The following is a 16,694-nucleotide window of genomic DNA, read 5'->3' on the forward strand; positions in this document are numbered from 1 at the left end:
TTCGAATTGTACCAAGAAGGGTTGCCAAGAAGGTTCCTTTATAATTAAGAGCATTAGCTGAGAGAGAATTTCTTTTAAATGTAAGCAAAATGGACATTGTAACAGAAATGTACCCATATGAATCAATATTGAATCAAATCAAGATAGGAATCAAAAGTTTGTAAATCGGAATCGAATTTGGAAGTTTGTACTCAGCCCTAATAAGGACTGATCTGTTAGTCCCTGGTATTTTGAGTGTTATTCAAAAAGCACTGCACTTTTGTTTTTACAGCACAATCTTTGTGTTCCACAAAAAAAAAGTTAAAAAAAGCCATTCAGGTTTGGAACAGCGTGAGGGTGAGTAAATGATGACATAATTTTTTGCATGAACCATCCCTTTAACAAGGTTTTATAAACATTATGCTTGGGATCTATGCCTTTTTCATGCATCGATAATCTTAAGATTTTCCCGATGATTATCGGCATATATAATTTTTTTACCTGATATAAATATTGCTGCTCATTGCACAATAGTCTTTGTCTCTTCAGAAATATTTCTCATAACAACTTTGGTAAACTGTGAGCGGCAGGGTAAATTAAAGGGGGTCGCACATCGTACGCATCTGGCGGACGACATGGTACATAATAAAATTCAAAACAATTATTTATTTCTACAAAGTTACGCACACACCGCCAAAGCTCAATGTCAACATTCTGTTGTGTCACGGAGCACGTCACATTGTTGTCCATTAAATTCGACCCGAATTATTATCAAAGTACAAAGATTATTTACTCTAGTATAACTGGATGATATATTGTGTATAAGTATCTTTCATAGAGCCTACACAATGTATTTTCAATAACAAGTATGTCTTTTTGTGGTTTGACAGCTTGAATGAAAGACCTATTCATGGCTACTTACAGAGAAATTGCATAATAAACACTGCGCAGTTACACTGGTTTCACTAACCTGCAAACTGCCATCTGTGCCGCTGCAGCTCGTCCTGTGTGTGTGTTTGTGTGTGTGTGTGTGTGTGTGTGTGTGTGTGAGTGATCGTGACCGCGACCGGCTTCAGTAAATGTTGTATCGCCATCTTGTGGTCTCCCAACGCTATTACGCCAGACTGTTAAACAGAGGCCAACTGAGTGAATTGGAAAGCACGCCAATTGGGCTTCTAATTTAAATGTCGACTCATTTTAATATATCGATGCCTCAAAGATATTGATAAAAATAACATGCGATCAATAATCAATATTTTATGGCATCCCTAATAAACATAGTAGACACCAGAGAGACAGTAAGTCATATTTCTAATGCCGTAATATTCAGACAGTCTTTTCTGTACAAGGATGAGAGTGATGTAATTAGACAGCACTGCTTTTGAGGTCACCAGAGGAATGTCAAACCCTGAACGCTATGAGCTCAAAGAATTCAGAGGGCATCTTCACTGAAAGACTTAAATATACTCCCTAATTTTCTGAGTTAAGTGCTGCTTGAGAAAAACAAGGCTAAAGATAACCACAAGAGACTGGCAAGACCCAGACCCTAAGAAAGCAGTGCTATACTTTCTTACCTGCTATTCCTTGAAGCAGGCCACACACATTGAATATGCTCTTCTTCAAGATACTTTGTAAACACATGCTGAAGACCGATAGTATGCCCACTATGCACAGGAGAGCGATTCCAATGACTAGAAATATAACTGTGGCTTGCCAGAATCCGCTGGCTATTTCCATGAATTCTGTGGCGTAGGGCCCACACTGGACCACCTTTTGGTTTGCCAACTTGAGGCAGCGGTTGAAAATACCCAGGGTGCGCTGGTTGGTGCGGAGTGAAGTGGAAACAGTGAAGTTGGATTCTGAACCATCTGCATATCCCACTAGCCAATCAGCACTCATAAATGCCACCACCTCGGCAAATGCCACTAAAATGCTCATCAAGGTCCATAACATAGACCGGCATGTGACTATGACGTGACACATTCTGCAAAATCTTTATGCCGGTACTTGAGGAAATGTTTTCTGCTCTGTTGAGGTGAAGAAGCTGAAGGCACATCAGTCAAGGTCCATTGGTAGTATTATCATAGCTGGCTCGTCAAAAACAGGCATTCTTAGGTATATTTATACGGCATCATTCATGTACGAATACATAGTCAGCAAATCTATAAAGAGAAAAGAGGTACACTTGTTTAAGGAAGTTATAATTAAGACCATTCTTCCCTATCATATCTAGATTGCTCAAGAGCAAACATCTGAATCAGCATGCTGACGTCCATACCAGGAACAATTGTTGAATCTGATTCAGTTATTAGATTTATCAACTTCTCTTTAAGTTTAACACAGTGACCTAACCAGATGCAAGACAATAATGTGACAAGTGATTAAAGGGATCTCTTCCATGTTAATCAGAGTTTTTGTCCTAACCATCTATGGCCACGACAAGTAAAGGGAGAACCTTGGAATTAAATTGTAAGTGACACGTTGGAGTTGGAACCAAAAACAACAAAGCTTTTGACACAATCTATAGGGGAAACAGGGCTACACATGGGCTCTATCTCAGTAACGAGAAGATTTGGAGTCAAAAGTCCAATTGTGCAAATGTGTGTTTCCCTTGTAGAGGTTTTGTTTGTTGGTTTCAAACACCTAGTTCAAAACCCTTTTAAATTAGAATCCTTTTTGTGATTTCTACCCTCCAAAATAAATGGTCACTATCATCATATTTTTGTTATAGCTCTAAGAAAAAGCAAACATAATCAAACCACACAGGCATACATTAAGGCAAGGGTCAACTATATTTTAAAAGGCAGATTTTCACCAAAAGTTTAAATGTGTTCTTTTGGGACCAAGGTGTTTTTCATGAATGTCAGGTCACATTTTTATCAAGGCAGATTGTCACATGTTTTAAATGTCATACATTTATAGAATTTATTGAAGGAATGTTCCGGGTTCAATGCAAGTGAAGCTCAATCGACAGCATTTGTAGCATAATATTGATTACCACAAAAATTAATTTAGACTTGCCCCTCCTTTTCTTTAAAAAACAAAATTCTGGATTACAGTGACGTACTTACAATAGGAGTGAATGGGGCCAATCAGTAAATGTTAAAATACTCACTGTTTTAAAATTATAGTCACAAGATTTAAAAAATGTGTGTGTTGACATGAATTTAGAGTGATATAACTGCTTCATAACCTTTTCTGTGTAAAGTTACAGCAATTTTACAACTTCGTTACCATGATGATGTAATGTCAACAAACCCTAAAATGACACAAAAAAAAAAAACGTTACAGCTCAAATAATACGAGTTTTAACAGAAGAATTAATGTAAGTGCTTTTATAAAATTATAAGCTTCACATTTCTGCCTTTAAACCCTCCAGAAATTGGCCACATTCACTTCCACTGTAAGTGCCTCACTGTAACTCCGATTTGAGCTTTTTTAAAGAAAAGGAGGAACTGTTCCAGATCTTTTTTTTTTGAGGTAATCAACATTATGCCACAAATGCTATTTTAACTTGTATTAAACCCGGAATATTCCTTCAATTACAATATTCGTTGGCCAAAACAATGTTTTGATATTTTTGTATGTTACCTTTTCCATTTTCGTTGTTTAATGAATCAACGATAATGATAGATAATGAATAGATATATAATGAAAATGACACATTGGGTTTAGCATTTATCGATATTCTCAACTCTCTTGGAGTCAGACAAAATGTGACAGGACCAACTCATTGCCATAATCATACACTAGATTTAATTCTGCCATATGGAGTTGATGTTGATACTATAGAAATTCTACCGCAGAGCGATGACATCTCAGATCATTACCTCATCTCGTTTGCTGCAATCAGCTAATGTTACTCAATCTACACGATGCTATCGTTCAGGTAGAACTATTCTTTCGGCCACTAAACACAGCTTCACTAATAATCTTCCAGAAATGTCTCACATACTCAGTAAGCCAAAAAGCCTAGAAGAACTTGATGAAATAACAGAAAATATAAATACAGTCTTCTCTAGCACTCTTGATAGTGTCGCCCCCTTCGATTAAAGAAAATTAAAGAAAAAAGCCCTGCACCGTGGTGCAATGATCACACTCATGCTCTCAAGAGAGCAGCTTGGAAAATGGAGCACAAGCGGAAGAATACAAAATTTAGAGGTATTTTCATATCCTTCACATGGAAGGATAGTGTCTGTAGCTACAGACAGGCACTAAAAGCTGCCAGGTCAGCATATTTTAGCAAACTCATAGAAAATAACCACAACAATCCTAGGTGTTTATTCAGTACTGTGGCTTAATTGAATAGGAATAAGCATCGACAGAACCAGATATTCCATTGCAGCACAACAGTAATGACTTCATGAATTTCTTTACTTATAAAATTGAAATAATCAGAAATAAAATTGGAACTATTCAATCAACTGTCACAGTACCTCAGAAAACAGTGTCTCATAATTTTCCTTCACGTGCAACTTCAATCCTTCGCTGTCATTGGTCATGAAGAGCTAAAACAACTTTTCAAAAAATCAAAAGCCACAACATGTTAGATCCAATACCAACAAAGCTTTTAAAAGAGGTATTCCCTGTAATCTCAGAACCTCTTCTTAATATTATTAACTCCTTGCTATCCTAAGACATGTCCTAAGAAACATTAAAATGGTAGTTATCAAATTGCTTATTAAGAAGCCACAGCTTGTTCCTGGAGAACAGGCTAATTACAGACCGATTTCAAATCTACCATTTATGTCGAAAATACTAGAAAAGGTAGTGTCCTCCCAGCTATGTTCATTTCTACAGAGAAATGGAATATATGAAGAATTTCAGTCAGGATTTAGGCCCCATCACAATACAGAGACTGCATTTATCAGAGTTACAAATGACTTCTTATCATCTGATCATGGCTACATTTCTCTTCTAGTGCTTTTAGATCTTAGTGCTGCCTTTGACATGATAGATCACGACATTCTCTTGAATAGGCTGGAGAATTATGTTGGCATTTGTGTACTTGCATTAGCATGGATTAGGTCCTATTTATCAGATGGCTACCACTTTGTCTGTGTAAACGAGGAATTGTCAAATCAAACAAAAGTTAAGTATGGAGTGCCACAGGGATCAGTTTTAGGGCCTCTGCTTTTCTCCTTATACATGCTTCCCCTGGGAGACATTATCAGGAATCATGGAATAAGTTTCCACTGTTAACTACATACAAAGCTTTGAATGGTCTAGCTCCACAGTACTTAAGTGACCTTCTGACACTCTATATTCCATCATGTTCATTATGATCGCAAAATTCTGGCCAGTTAATAGTTCCTAGAATATCAAAATCCACAAAAGGAGGTAGATGCTTTTCATATTTGGCTCCTAAACTATGGAATAGTCTCCCTAACACTGTTCGGGATGCAGACACACTCACTCAGTTTAAGTCTAGACTAAAGGCTCATCAATTTAGCCAGGCATACACCTAATTTATAATTCAACTCACAATTAGGCTGCTTTAGTTATGTCTGCCAAAACCAGAAACATATATCATGATCTATAACTCTGCATAAAATGTAATGGCATCTACGCTAATATTATTCTATTTGTTTCCATGTCTCAACCACATCCCGAGGTGAGCCGGCCAGATCCAGCTCCGTTCCTGCTTGGTGTCGGACTCCACTGCTACGCTGTGTGATGATGACAAACTACAGCCAGTGCTAGCCAGACATCATTTCAGTCTTCATTTTTATTTTTTTTTACCCTGGACTTCAACACTTACTTAATTTACAAATTTTAAACCATGACCTGCACTGCACACAAATAACTAATATTGGCACTATATTCATGTTGCTTAACCAGAGAGGAACTGGCCCCCGCAGTGAGCCTGGTTTCTCCCAAGGTTATTTTTCTCCATTAATCAACATCTTATGGAGTTTTGTGTTCCTTGCCACAGTCACCTTCAGCTTGCTCACAGTGGGTTCTAAATACATGTATTATATAATTTCTATACACAGTTTACAATCATATTTAATCAAACTTCACAATAATCACTCTAAGATTTTATAGATATTACAGTTTAATTAATTAATTTATTTTTTATGCACGATTTCCTGTAAAGCTGCTTTGAAACGATGTGTGTTGTGAAAAGCGCTATACAAATAAACTTGACTTGACTTGACAAAGATAATTATGAAATGAAAAGTTTGAGTCATCAGAAGATAATGCTGCAAGCTATCCAAAAACATTCATTAAGGTCTGTGTTATGACAAGTCCTCACTGTAATACCACAAGATTATGCAAGTAGCAAACCTTACAGCAGCCTGTTTGTACAGGCAAGCGAGTTGCTAAGAAAGAACAAATTTGAACCAATTCTAGTTACCAATACAGTCATAATCTAAACAAAAGACGTGGCATCTCCATTTTCAGACTGAAAGGTATCAAAACAAATTTTAAGTAATCTTAGGCTGAGTATATAATGAAAATTAAAGGCATTTTTTAAATAAAATCCTCAATGATAGTACTCTGAATGCAGTAACTCATTAGCATCAGAGTGTACTTTATTGAACAAAGGATTTTATTTATGCCTGGTTATAGCTGTTTTTATCATGATTTCATTAAAACGCAAATTACATTAAAACAGTTTTTCCAGTGGGGGGTTCTTGGCTACCAATAAATTACCAATTTTTTAGTTCTGCCCTTAAGGTCCTCAACATTGATTGTGTGATTATAAAGTTATATTGCGAGCTGCCCAACTGTGATCCAATAGCCGCTTTTCCACCATCGGGCCGGATGGTTCTCGTTGCAAAACAGTGTTGTTTTGTGCCGTTCCAGGACAGTTGGCACTACACTAGTTAACCCATCATCATAAAATCATTGATATATTCCAAAAACACTACTTTTTATTAAATTTAACTTCACTAAATACTAGCGAACTTGGCCAGCTACACCAGAGTTACATTGGCGTTGGCAAATTGACGATCTTGTGTTGACACATACTAAAGCCATTACACCAGCAGGGTTGAGAAGTTAGCTAACCCGTGCCGAGAAATCTGGGCCGAGAACGAGTTTGTAATCATACTACGCTGAACCATGCTCAAGTGGAAATAATACTGGAACGGTTCCTCACGTTCGGTCCGATGGTGGAAAAGCGGCCACTGTTTACCCTGAACCACCAGAATGTCTCTGAATTGAAAAACACAAAGAATGAGCTCACGCTTAATTTAATCACACCACATGATTTACCCAAAAAAGGAGGCACAAAAGCACAAAGAAAAGTGGCATGGGGCCTGAAGAATGTCAGAGCCTGTTGCTGTGAGATGAGGACACAAAGGTCTCTCCTGCTGAAAAATTAACACTCTTAAAAAGAGATGAAGTGGTTCTCCATCTCCAAATGAATACGAATCCAAAGTCCACAGAATTGTTGACAGATGGATTTTCAATGGGTAAAAGACCAAATGTTGCCAGCAAAACTGAGCAGACAGGAACCCTTGACTGTCTGTACTACTCTCGTACAATACCTACAGTACATACAAATTTTATAATTGTAATTATTTACTGGCTAATCTATTCAACCATATGAATATTAAATTGACACCAGTGACAAGTTTTAAAAGACAAACTCTGGACCTAACTTTTCATCATGTTTCCTTGGCAGAAAATGATCTGCAAAATAAAGGCATTGAGACATTTATTGAAAATATCACAGTAATGCCTATAAGTTTGAATGAAGACTTGGCTCAGCAATAATAAGGATATAATCAGGTATCCAAAACCATTAAAACTATTTTTAACTGTACCCACTCCCCAAATCTTGCCACAACCCACATTAAGAACTTTACTAAATTAAATGTGGTGGTACCATGGTACAGTGATGGTAGGAGATGGTACCAAGGTACTTAGCCTATCCATGATACCAGCCGTGGGCCGTACATTTTAAGTCTAAGCCTTCAGTGTGATTCATGCCATTAAGAAAACACAGTTTCACAATGAATAAGATGCCCTGTGCCTATCATACATTACGTGGCAATCAACTAGTAATACCAACTGACATTTTAAAAACACGTCCACACATGAAAGCCAGAACTTGAAATGAAACTTAATGCTCAAGCAAGCCTAATTTTAACTGCAGCACGACTGTTTTGTGAAATGAACATCAAAAATCATAATTTTTCATATGAATCTACCAAGGAGGTCTATAATACCTGGAAAAATCTATCTAATAAAATTTGTGATTTAAATGTTGCTTGCAATAAATTTCATTTCATCATGGTACACGGTTATGCTGCGTTACATTCAAGTTGGATGTGGGATATTCCTACTTGATATCTCCGACCATAAATGCATTCCATTCCCCGATATTCGGAACTGCAACGCTCCCGTTAGCTTAGCAGGGGTTTGACTCTCATTAGAGATGTCTCCTAGCAGCCCAGATAAACAATGCTGCAGCGCTAGCATTTGTGCTTCAGGTGTACGATTATCAAAAGAGATTATAATTTACCATGTTTTATACACCTCTTTCTGCAGGCGTTTGTTAAACAAGCTTTAATATCATGTAATGTGGAAACAAACTAATTTATTGATATTATTTAATAAAGTGAATGTTTATCACTTACTCTCCCTGAGTATAGACATGTTTGTGTGACATCATACAACAATGTGGGGTCCAAATCACTCTGGACCCCACTCACCCTGCCCACTACCTTTTTGAACGGTTGCCTTCTGGGCGATGCTTCAGAGCTCTGAGCACCAGAACCGTCAGGCTCAGGAACAGTTTTTTCCCTCAGGCTATCCATCTCATGAACAGTTAAATTGCCCCATTGAGCAATAACTATGTGCAATACACAGTTTAGTCTTTCTTATATTTATCCAACACATGCAATCTCTTCTGCCATTTCATTCCTCTGAAGAAAAAAAACAAAACATTTGCACTGTACATAACAGATTTGTATTTACACTGTATATAACAGATTGTATTAGATTTGCACTACCCATATGTATGTGTGTATGTATGTGTGTGTGTGTGTCTGTACGTATGTGTATAATTAGTTTTTCTTTTTTCTTTTTTATTATACTTACTGCTGTTTTTGTATTGTTTTTGTATTGTTGTACACTGGAAGCTCCTGTCACCAAGACAAATTCCTTGTATGTGTAAGCATACTTGGCAATAAAACTGATTCTGATTCTGATCAAGTTGTAATTCTGACTTCAAGATGCATTCCACTGCACTTTTCCTAGAAGGAAGTTGTAAAATCCGACTTTCCGAGTTGAATGGAACGCAGCACTACTTTTCAAAACTTGATCCGACACTGAATGCTCAAGCAGTCTAATTTACACTTAGAAAACTCCTGATGTTGCTATAACATTGCAAAAAGCACTTACCAATTTACTTGAAGTGAAAATCAGTCCTTCTTACCTGTTTAATAAATTAAGCAATCACACGGTCATGCAGAACATCTCGTGTTTTTAAATCCATAAGGATCTCTTTCTCAATAGCGATAACGGTAATGATGACGATCTCGCGCTCTTCGCTTTCAAATTACGTACATCACTTAAAGCGTGGTTGCGTCACTCAAGGCCAGCTAGAAGGCCTCGACCGGGACATATACTAAAGATCACACCCACCAAGAACAAATAAATCAATCTGATTGGCTGATGAATCTGACAATCTGACTTTAGTTGCTCATTCATTTGCACTGTTGAGGGATTCTGAAGGCCTGAAGCTCAAACTCACGCGCTGCTTTGGGCATACGATTTGTGAAACAGTTGTCACACTTCACTTGTAAGCATCAAGGAATAAATTCTGACTGGATAAACTTTTCGTTTTTCTCTGTTTGTTTGTAGATTAAGAGTGGAAAGCGATTAAAAATGCATAGACAAAAAGGTGATTGAGAATGAAAGGACGAAAAATATTTATTTATTTGGCATGTTAGGCCAGCAGGGAAGGCTTTGCTGGCCCTGAGAATTCGCCAATGCATGATACTGAATGATTACCCTATTCATGCGCTATAGTATTTTTAAGGTACTTAAATGAATTGGGTAAAACAGAGCTAAAGGCCCCCTGGTGTAAAAGGCACTTTTGATTTTATTTTTGCAATGTAAACTACACAGTATTTTCCTTAACACCTGTCACTCTTTCCTGTCACTATGAGCAGCAAAATATTTCTGATCCATGAGATCATTGCATACAGTGTCTAAAGTTTGATTTTGATGTAATTTGATGTAATTTTTTATAATTTTTAAAATGTTGCAAATTTATACCGCTAATGAAAATGCCTGAAATTATCACATTTATTTTTAGACAAAATACTTTTTTTGTCATTTTAAGTTTTGTTCATGGTGATTAACCACTTTAACAAAAGTTTTTTAATAATTGTCCAATAAGTGAAAAGATAGTAATTTGATGTAAAAAGTCCCCCTGTTGCAAGAACTAAAGGCCCCCATAAAACACATTGTTTTTCTTAAGTGGGGCGAATAGATTTGTTCTGAAAAATGTTCAAAGTGGGCTCAAATTGACTGATCCAATCACAATGGAGATTAATTTGTTTATAAAATACCTGAGATGTTATGAAATGCCAAATGTGATTAAAATGAACATAAAATGGTTAACTCTTTTCTGAAGTGTTTTTTAATTTTTTATTTATTTATTTTTCTCCCCAATTTGGCATGGCCAATTCCCAATTCGCTCTAAGTCCTCGTGGTGGCATAGTGACTAAGATGTGCGGGTTGACGGTCTCAGACGTGGAGGCAGCTGGGATTCGTCCTCCTCCACCCAGATTGAGGCGAATCTCTACGCGACCACGAGGACTTAAAAGCGCATTGGGAATTGGGCATTCCAAATTGGGTGAAAAAGGGGAAAAAATCCCAAAAAATCCCCCCCCAAAAAAGTGACTGACTAAATATAATTTTGATATGATTAAATCTCTGGGAGGAGTTTGTTAAAGTACAAGACATGGAATTGGCTGTTGCCAGTAGGTGGCACTATGACTATAACTGAATATTGGCACGTAGATGTATTCAGGCCGGGACTATTATCAAACGTGAAGTTTGGGGCAGATTGGTCATTGTACGTATGAGTTACAACAACTTCCTGTTTTATGGCGAAACATCGAATTTTGTCAGGCCGTCACAGCCACGCCGTGCAGTGAAAACTCAAAAGCTTCGCAATTTAGCATCGCCAAGGCCTTTAGATTAGAATAACCAAATATAAAGTAGATCTGATGAAATCTCTAGGAGGAGTTCGTTAAAGTACGAGGCCTGGAAATGGCAAAAACTGAGCAAAAATTGAAGAGAAAAATAAAAATAGCCGACTTCCTGTTGAGTTTAGGGCAGGGGTCCAAGAGACTTTTTTTGTAGGTATTGGCATGTTACACGCGTACCAATTTCCGTACGTGTAGGTCAAACGTAAAGCGCACATCGTTGAATGATTGTAGGTGGCGCTATCGAGCCATTTTGCCACACCTAATTCTGAAACCCATATCAGATGTAAATGTTCGCCACTTCTGATGCGTGTGCAAAGTTTCATGTGTTTTCGAGTATGTTTAGGCCCTCAAAAATTTGAAACAATTTGAAAAAAAAAAATAAATAAATAAATAAAAAAAAAATATATATATATATATAGCTGCAAGCAGCGATGACGGGCCCAAGCACTAAGGCGCCATAACCACCTAGTGGCTCTAGGAAAACAAAGCATGGTGGCCTCATGCATTTGGGAGAGTAAATATAAGAGGACTTTTTCAAAGTCACACAAAGTGTCACACTTCCTGTTGTCAGTTAGTGGTGCTATGGCCGTGACCCATAATAGCCGTATAAATGTGATCAGCCCCCATTACCAAATATACAGCTGAATTTTCATCAAAATCATACAATTCACACAGAAGATATAAGGAAATTTCTGTTTCACATTTTTACCCTTAATTTATTGCAGCACCATGGCAAAACTGTTCGATATATCAAAACTCAGTTCGCAATTTAGCATCTTCAATGTCTTGGCATAATATTGCCTAAATTTGGTGACAGTAACATGATTCCCCTAGGAGGAGTATTCAAAAGTTCAGGGCCTGCAATTTTCAAAAAATGCACATTCAATCCAAAATGAGCGGAGCTAATGACTGTAATTTTGAAAGTCGTACGGCTTGACGAGAACAATATATGTAGCAAGTTTGGTGATCGTAGAAGAAACTGACCCACACGACTTTTGTCAAAAGGTGGTGCTACAGAGCTCCCCAGCCATGCCCATGTGTTAACTTTTTCCCAGGCCTTATGGTGACAACTCTGATGTGTGTGCAAAATATAATGAAAATTTCAAGCATGCCAAGTTCCTCAAAAACATGTGAATATACACAAAAAGGAATAATGACATTTAATACGTTGCCATGGCAACACTATTTAAGATATCACAAATCCCTTCAGAATTTTAAATCTGCACTGTCTTGACAGTATTCTAAAAAACTTTGAAGCAATTCAGGTTAACATAATAGGGATATTTCAAAGTCTGTTAAAAGTGACACACTTCCTTCTGCCAGTTGGTGGCGCTACGGCCGTGACCCATAATAGCCACATCAATGTGATCAGCCTGTAAGGACAAACATTTGGCTCAGTTTTTATGTAAAATCACACCATGCATGCAGAAGATATGAGACATTTCCTTATTCCGTTTTTTTTTACATTATTTTATCGCTTCGCCATGGCAACACCATTCGATATATCAAAATCCCTTCGCAATTTAGCATCGTCAATGTCTTGGCATGATGTCGCCCACATTTGGTACCTGTAACATGAAATCCCTGGGAGGAGTATATCAAATTCCTTAACATGCATTTTTCAAACAATCCAAAATGGCCAACTTCCTTTTGGGCAGAGCTTATGACTGTCAGCTCGAAAGTTGTCCGGCTTGATGAGCTCTATATGTGTACAAAGTTTGGTGACTGTAGCTCAAAAGGGATGTGCTACATAGCCCCCGAACATGCCCATGTTCTAGGTGGTGCCGCAGAGCCCCTCCTGCACCCCCCACCTGTAACTCTGTCACAACCTAATGGCCAGCGACTCTGATGTGTGTGTGCAAACTTTCAAGAGTTTTCACGCATTTTTTGTACCCCAAAAGTTTTGAAAACCTTGAAAAGAATAATAATAATAAAAATAAAAATCCTTAGATAAACAATAGGGCCTACACACTTTCAGTGCTTGGGCCCTAATAATAAACGCCTAGAAGAACAACAGGGTCCTCGCACTATCAGTGCTCAGGTCCTAATTACGATTTTGGCTTCCAACGATTATGAAAACAAGATAATTGAGATAAAACGATTATTGTGCCACATTCCGTTTCGCAATGAAACACCCCGGCGTTATATCTTTAAAGCATCCTTTATTAAAGTTCAGATAATAAGGAAGCGGGTTATGAAAATAAACTCAGAAACTGGCTCTGTGTGGTCAGCGCCGCGTCAATGAGTGACCAGGGAAGAGACTGAATCTTCTCCCCGCTGATGAACACTCTGGCGCGGGGATGCATTTGCTGCAGATAGATTTTAACATAGTGAATCATAATATATGTGTCACATTCACTGTGTATATCTTATCATGAAGAAAATGGCGATACGCAGCTCTATTATGAAAATAAAGGTTTTTTTTTTTAGTTAAATATGGATCGATGTGAACATAAAGGTGAAAGAGTCTTAGCCCATTATACACTGGAACAAAATACATTTGTGATTAGTCTTTTTTGGCTTGTTTTCCAAAATAATATCTAAAACTCCTTTAAAACAATGTACCACTGTGGCAACCACGCTCAACTCACCACGCGCCCCACTGAGAACAAACCACATTATAGTGACCACAAGGAGGATACCCCAAGTGAATCTACCCACCCTAGCAACCAGGCCAATTTGGTTGCTTAGGAGACCTGGCTGGAGTCACTCAGCACGCCCTGGGATTCGAACTAGCGAACTCCAGGGGTGGTAGCCAGTGCATTTTACCACTGAGCTACCCAGGCCCCCTGGGACAAGTGTATTTTTGAAGGGGCAAGTGATCGAGAATTTTACTTGCCCAACTGGACAAGTAGTCTGATTAAAACGTCAATAACAAAAAAATAACTGGCTATATTTGTGATAGCCTAGGCCTGTGTCACTTATTAGAAAGTTAATATTCTTATTCTGCTTTTGAAAGTAATCAAGAGCACGTAATAATTCGCAAGTGATCTAGTAACAGCTGCGCCCTGTTTGATTGAAAGGCGGCGTATGTGTGTGTGCTGAACATGTGCGTGTGTTCCGAAAATGCTCGCGCTAATGCGCACCTGAACACAGAGAGTGATGTCTAAAGTGAACGTAAACAGCAGAGAAAAAAGCAGATTTGTATTAAGATGTCGGACTTGTAGTGTAAATGTAAGCTAATAGACCTGCTGCCGTCTAGTGTGTCATTATAATAATCAAACAACCATAACAAGAAAATGAGAAAACACTCACTGCTCTTGACTGCGTAAATTCAGCAGCTTTAAAAAGTATTAATGTGTTATAATCACACAGTAAAGACCAGAAGTAGTTTTATGTTGCATTTCATTTTGAATGTTTACTTGAATGCTTGATAGCCTACTGCTGTTAAAAACTTTTAAAGCTGTTAAAAAAGCACTACATTTTCTTAATTTGTATTTTTTGTTCTATTATTTTTAATCTATTTCTATTTATTGCTGTTTTTTATTGTTATTTTATTACTGACTGTTTACTAGTCTTGAATAATTACTTAAGAACTTGAAACCATTCTTCCATAATTAACATATTATTTAGTGTTATTATTTGTGGTGGTTTTGAAGCTGGTATTGAGAATCATACATTTTCACAACCGACTACTGTAATTTTGGTACTGTGATAATGTATAGACTTTATTGTACATGGTAGATCTTGCTGCAATAACATGGTGAAAAAGTAGATCTCATTCCTTAAAACTATGAGCATCCCTGCTGTTAATGATGGCGATGGAGGCTTTTCTTTATTTGACCACCATACGTAACATAATATAATTATCATATGACAACAGCCTCCTCCTCTACCCAGTGCAGTTTACATTTCAAGTTCAAGGAAGTCCGCAGTTAAAAAGACAAGTTTTTTTTGTACCCTACTGTGGCACTACCATGTCCAAACAAACATGGTACTTTCTATTTTGTGGAAGACCAAGCCAATTTTAACTTACTAAAACAACTGTGAATTCTGACTAAATTGACCGGCGCCTCATGTTATTGTCTGGGAACTTTCTCTCATGTCAAAGTTTGAACAAAATAACAACTTAGGAAAGGGGTTTAATTGATATTTAGGAGACGGCCTGGATTACAGTTCTTTGAATTATTGTTTTAAATAGTGATAAATTGAATAATTCCTCAGTAGCTATAGCAAAGTATCTCCCTTGTTCATTGTGACTATTTGCGACGCTATCAAAACGTAGATTTAAAACAGTGCAAACTAATAACACACAGCCCCAAACGCAAACACAGAAAAGTGTGTCCCTCTTACCGTGATGTTCGTGAATGAACGGGATGTTGAGCGGTAAGTGTTAAACTTCCTTATGAAGCTGAACTCTTGTGACGCTACTTCTCATTAATAGAGCCACAGCGGACACATGCTTCTCCACAATCAGAGCTGTCGAACACATGGAAAAACATCGTTTTACAGATTACTTATTGTACGTTCGACACTCAAAATGATGCCAGTGTTGCCTGAATCAGCTACCTTTCCCTTGTTTCTTTCCCCCTCACCACCCCCTTCGTCCAGGGTCCAGCCCTTCGGTACGTTATGGCTCTCGGAACGCGCCTATGGTGCACAACATGCTGCTCACTAGATTTTAAGATTCTTGCACTGTCTTTCTCTAATTCTCATTGATTTGTTACATTTTAGATGTTTTTTTTTTACAGAATCCTTTCAGCCCTTATTCAGCTCATGCTAGTTTAAGAGACACCCACTTTGGGGTGGGTGGTAGTAACCAAGTCTAAAATTACATTGATCTTATATCTCTTATTCATCACAGCTATATAACTAAATTAATTTTGATAGGACAGGGTAGTAAAAAGATTCTATATAACGAACAATATTGACGTTTGAAACAGTTGAATTGAGTTTGTTGTAGTATTTACATGGCAACTCTATAGAGGGGACCATTGTGTCTGTTTGGTGAGAAACTAAGTTTAAAGGGATAGTTCACCCATAAATTAAAGTTCGCTCATCATTTACTCACCCTCATGCCATCCCAGATGTGTATGACTTTCTTTCTTCTGCAGAACACAAACAAAGATTTTAAGAAGAATATCTCAGCTCTGTTGGTGCTCACAATGCAAGTGAATGGTGACCAGAACTTTGAAGCTTAAAAAGCATATAAACGCAGCATAAAAGTAATCCATATGACCCCAGTGGTTTAATCCATGTCTTCAGAAGTGATATGATAGGTGTGGGTGAGAAACAGATCAATATTTAAGTCCTTTTTTACTATCAATCTCCACTTTCACTTTCTCAATCGACAGCATTTGTGGCATAATGTTGATTACCACAAAAATTAATTTAGACTTGTCCCTCTTTAGAAAAAAAAAAAAAAAAGCACAAATCTGGTCTACAATGAGGCACTTACAATGGAAGTGAATGGGGCAAATCCGTAAATGTAAAAACACTGTTTCACAAGATTAACCATAAGACGTAACAATATGTGTGTTAAAATGATTTCAATGTGATAAATATGCATACTAAAAGTTTCTGTGTAAAGTTATA

The 16,694-nt window shown here is 37.5% G+C and overlaps 1 protein-coding gene across 9 annotated transcripts in view; it reads right to left on the reverse strand.

Annotated features, from left to right (window-relative positions):
• The window catches only part of LOC127425751 (LHFPL tetraspan subfamily member 2 protein-like), a 33,086-nt gene extending 17,250 nt beyond the window's left edge, over window positions 1-15,836 (reverse strand). For 4 of the 9 annotated variants that reach the window (XR_007894690.1, XR_007894687.1, XR_007894686.1 and 1 more), the window contains exons 1-2: window positions 15,669-15,835; window positions 15,453-15,578 (exon numbers count right to left, since the gene is read on the reverse strand). Coding sequence is in view for 2 of the 9 variants with exons in the window: in XM_051672021.1 (XP_051527981.1) it covers window positions 1,554-1,962 (409 nt within the window). In the remaining 7 variants the exon portion in view is untranslated. Of the gene's footprint in view, window positions 1-1,553; window positions 2,142-15,452; window positions 15,579-15,668 lie in introns of all 9 variants that reach the window. The other 5 variants (XR_007894688.1, XR_007894689.1, XR_007894680.1 and 2 more) reach the window with 4 other exon arrangements.
• Window positions 15,837-16,694: the final 858 nt, after the last annotated feature.

Source organism: Myxocyprinus asiaticus, chromosome 3, assembly GCF_019703515.2.
Source record: "Myxocyprinus asiaticus isolate MX2 ecotype Aquarium Trade chromosome 3, UBuf_Myxa_2, whole genome shotgun sequence".
Classification (NCBI taxonomy): Eukaryota; Metazoa; Chordata; class Actinopteri; order Cypriniformes; family Catostomidae; genus Myxocyprinus; species Myxocyprinus asiaticus.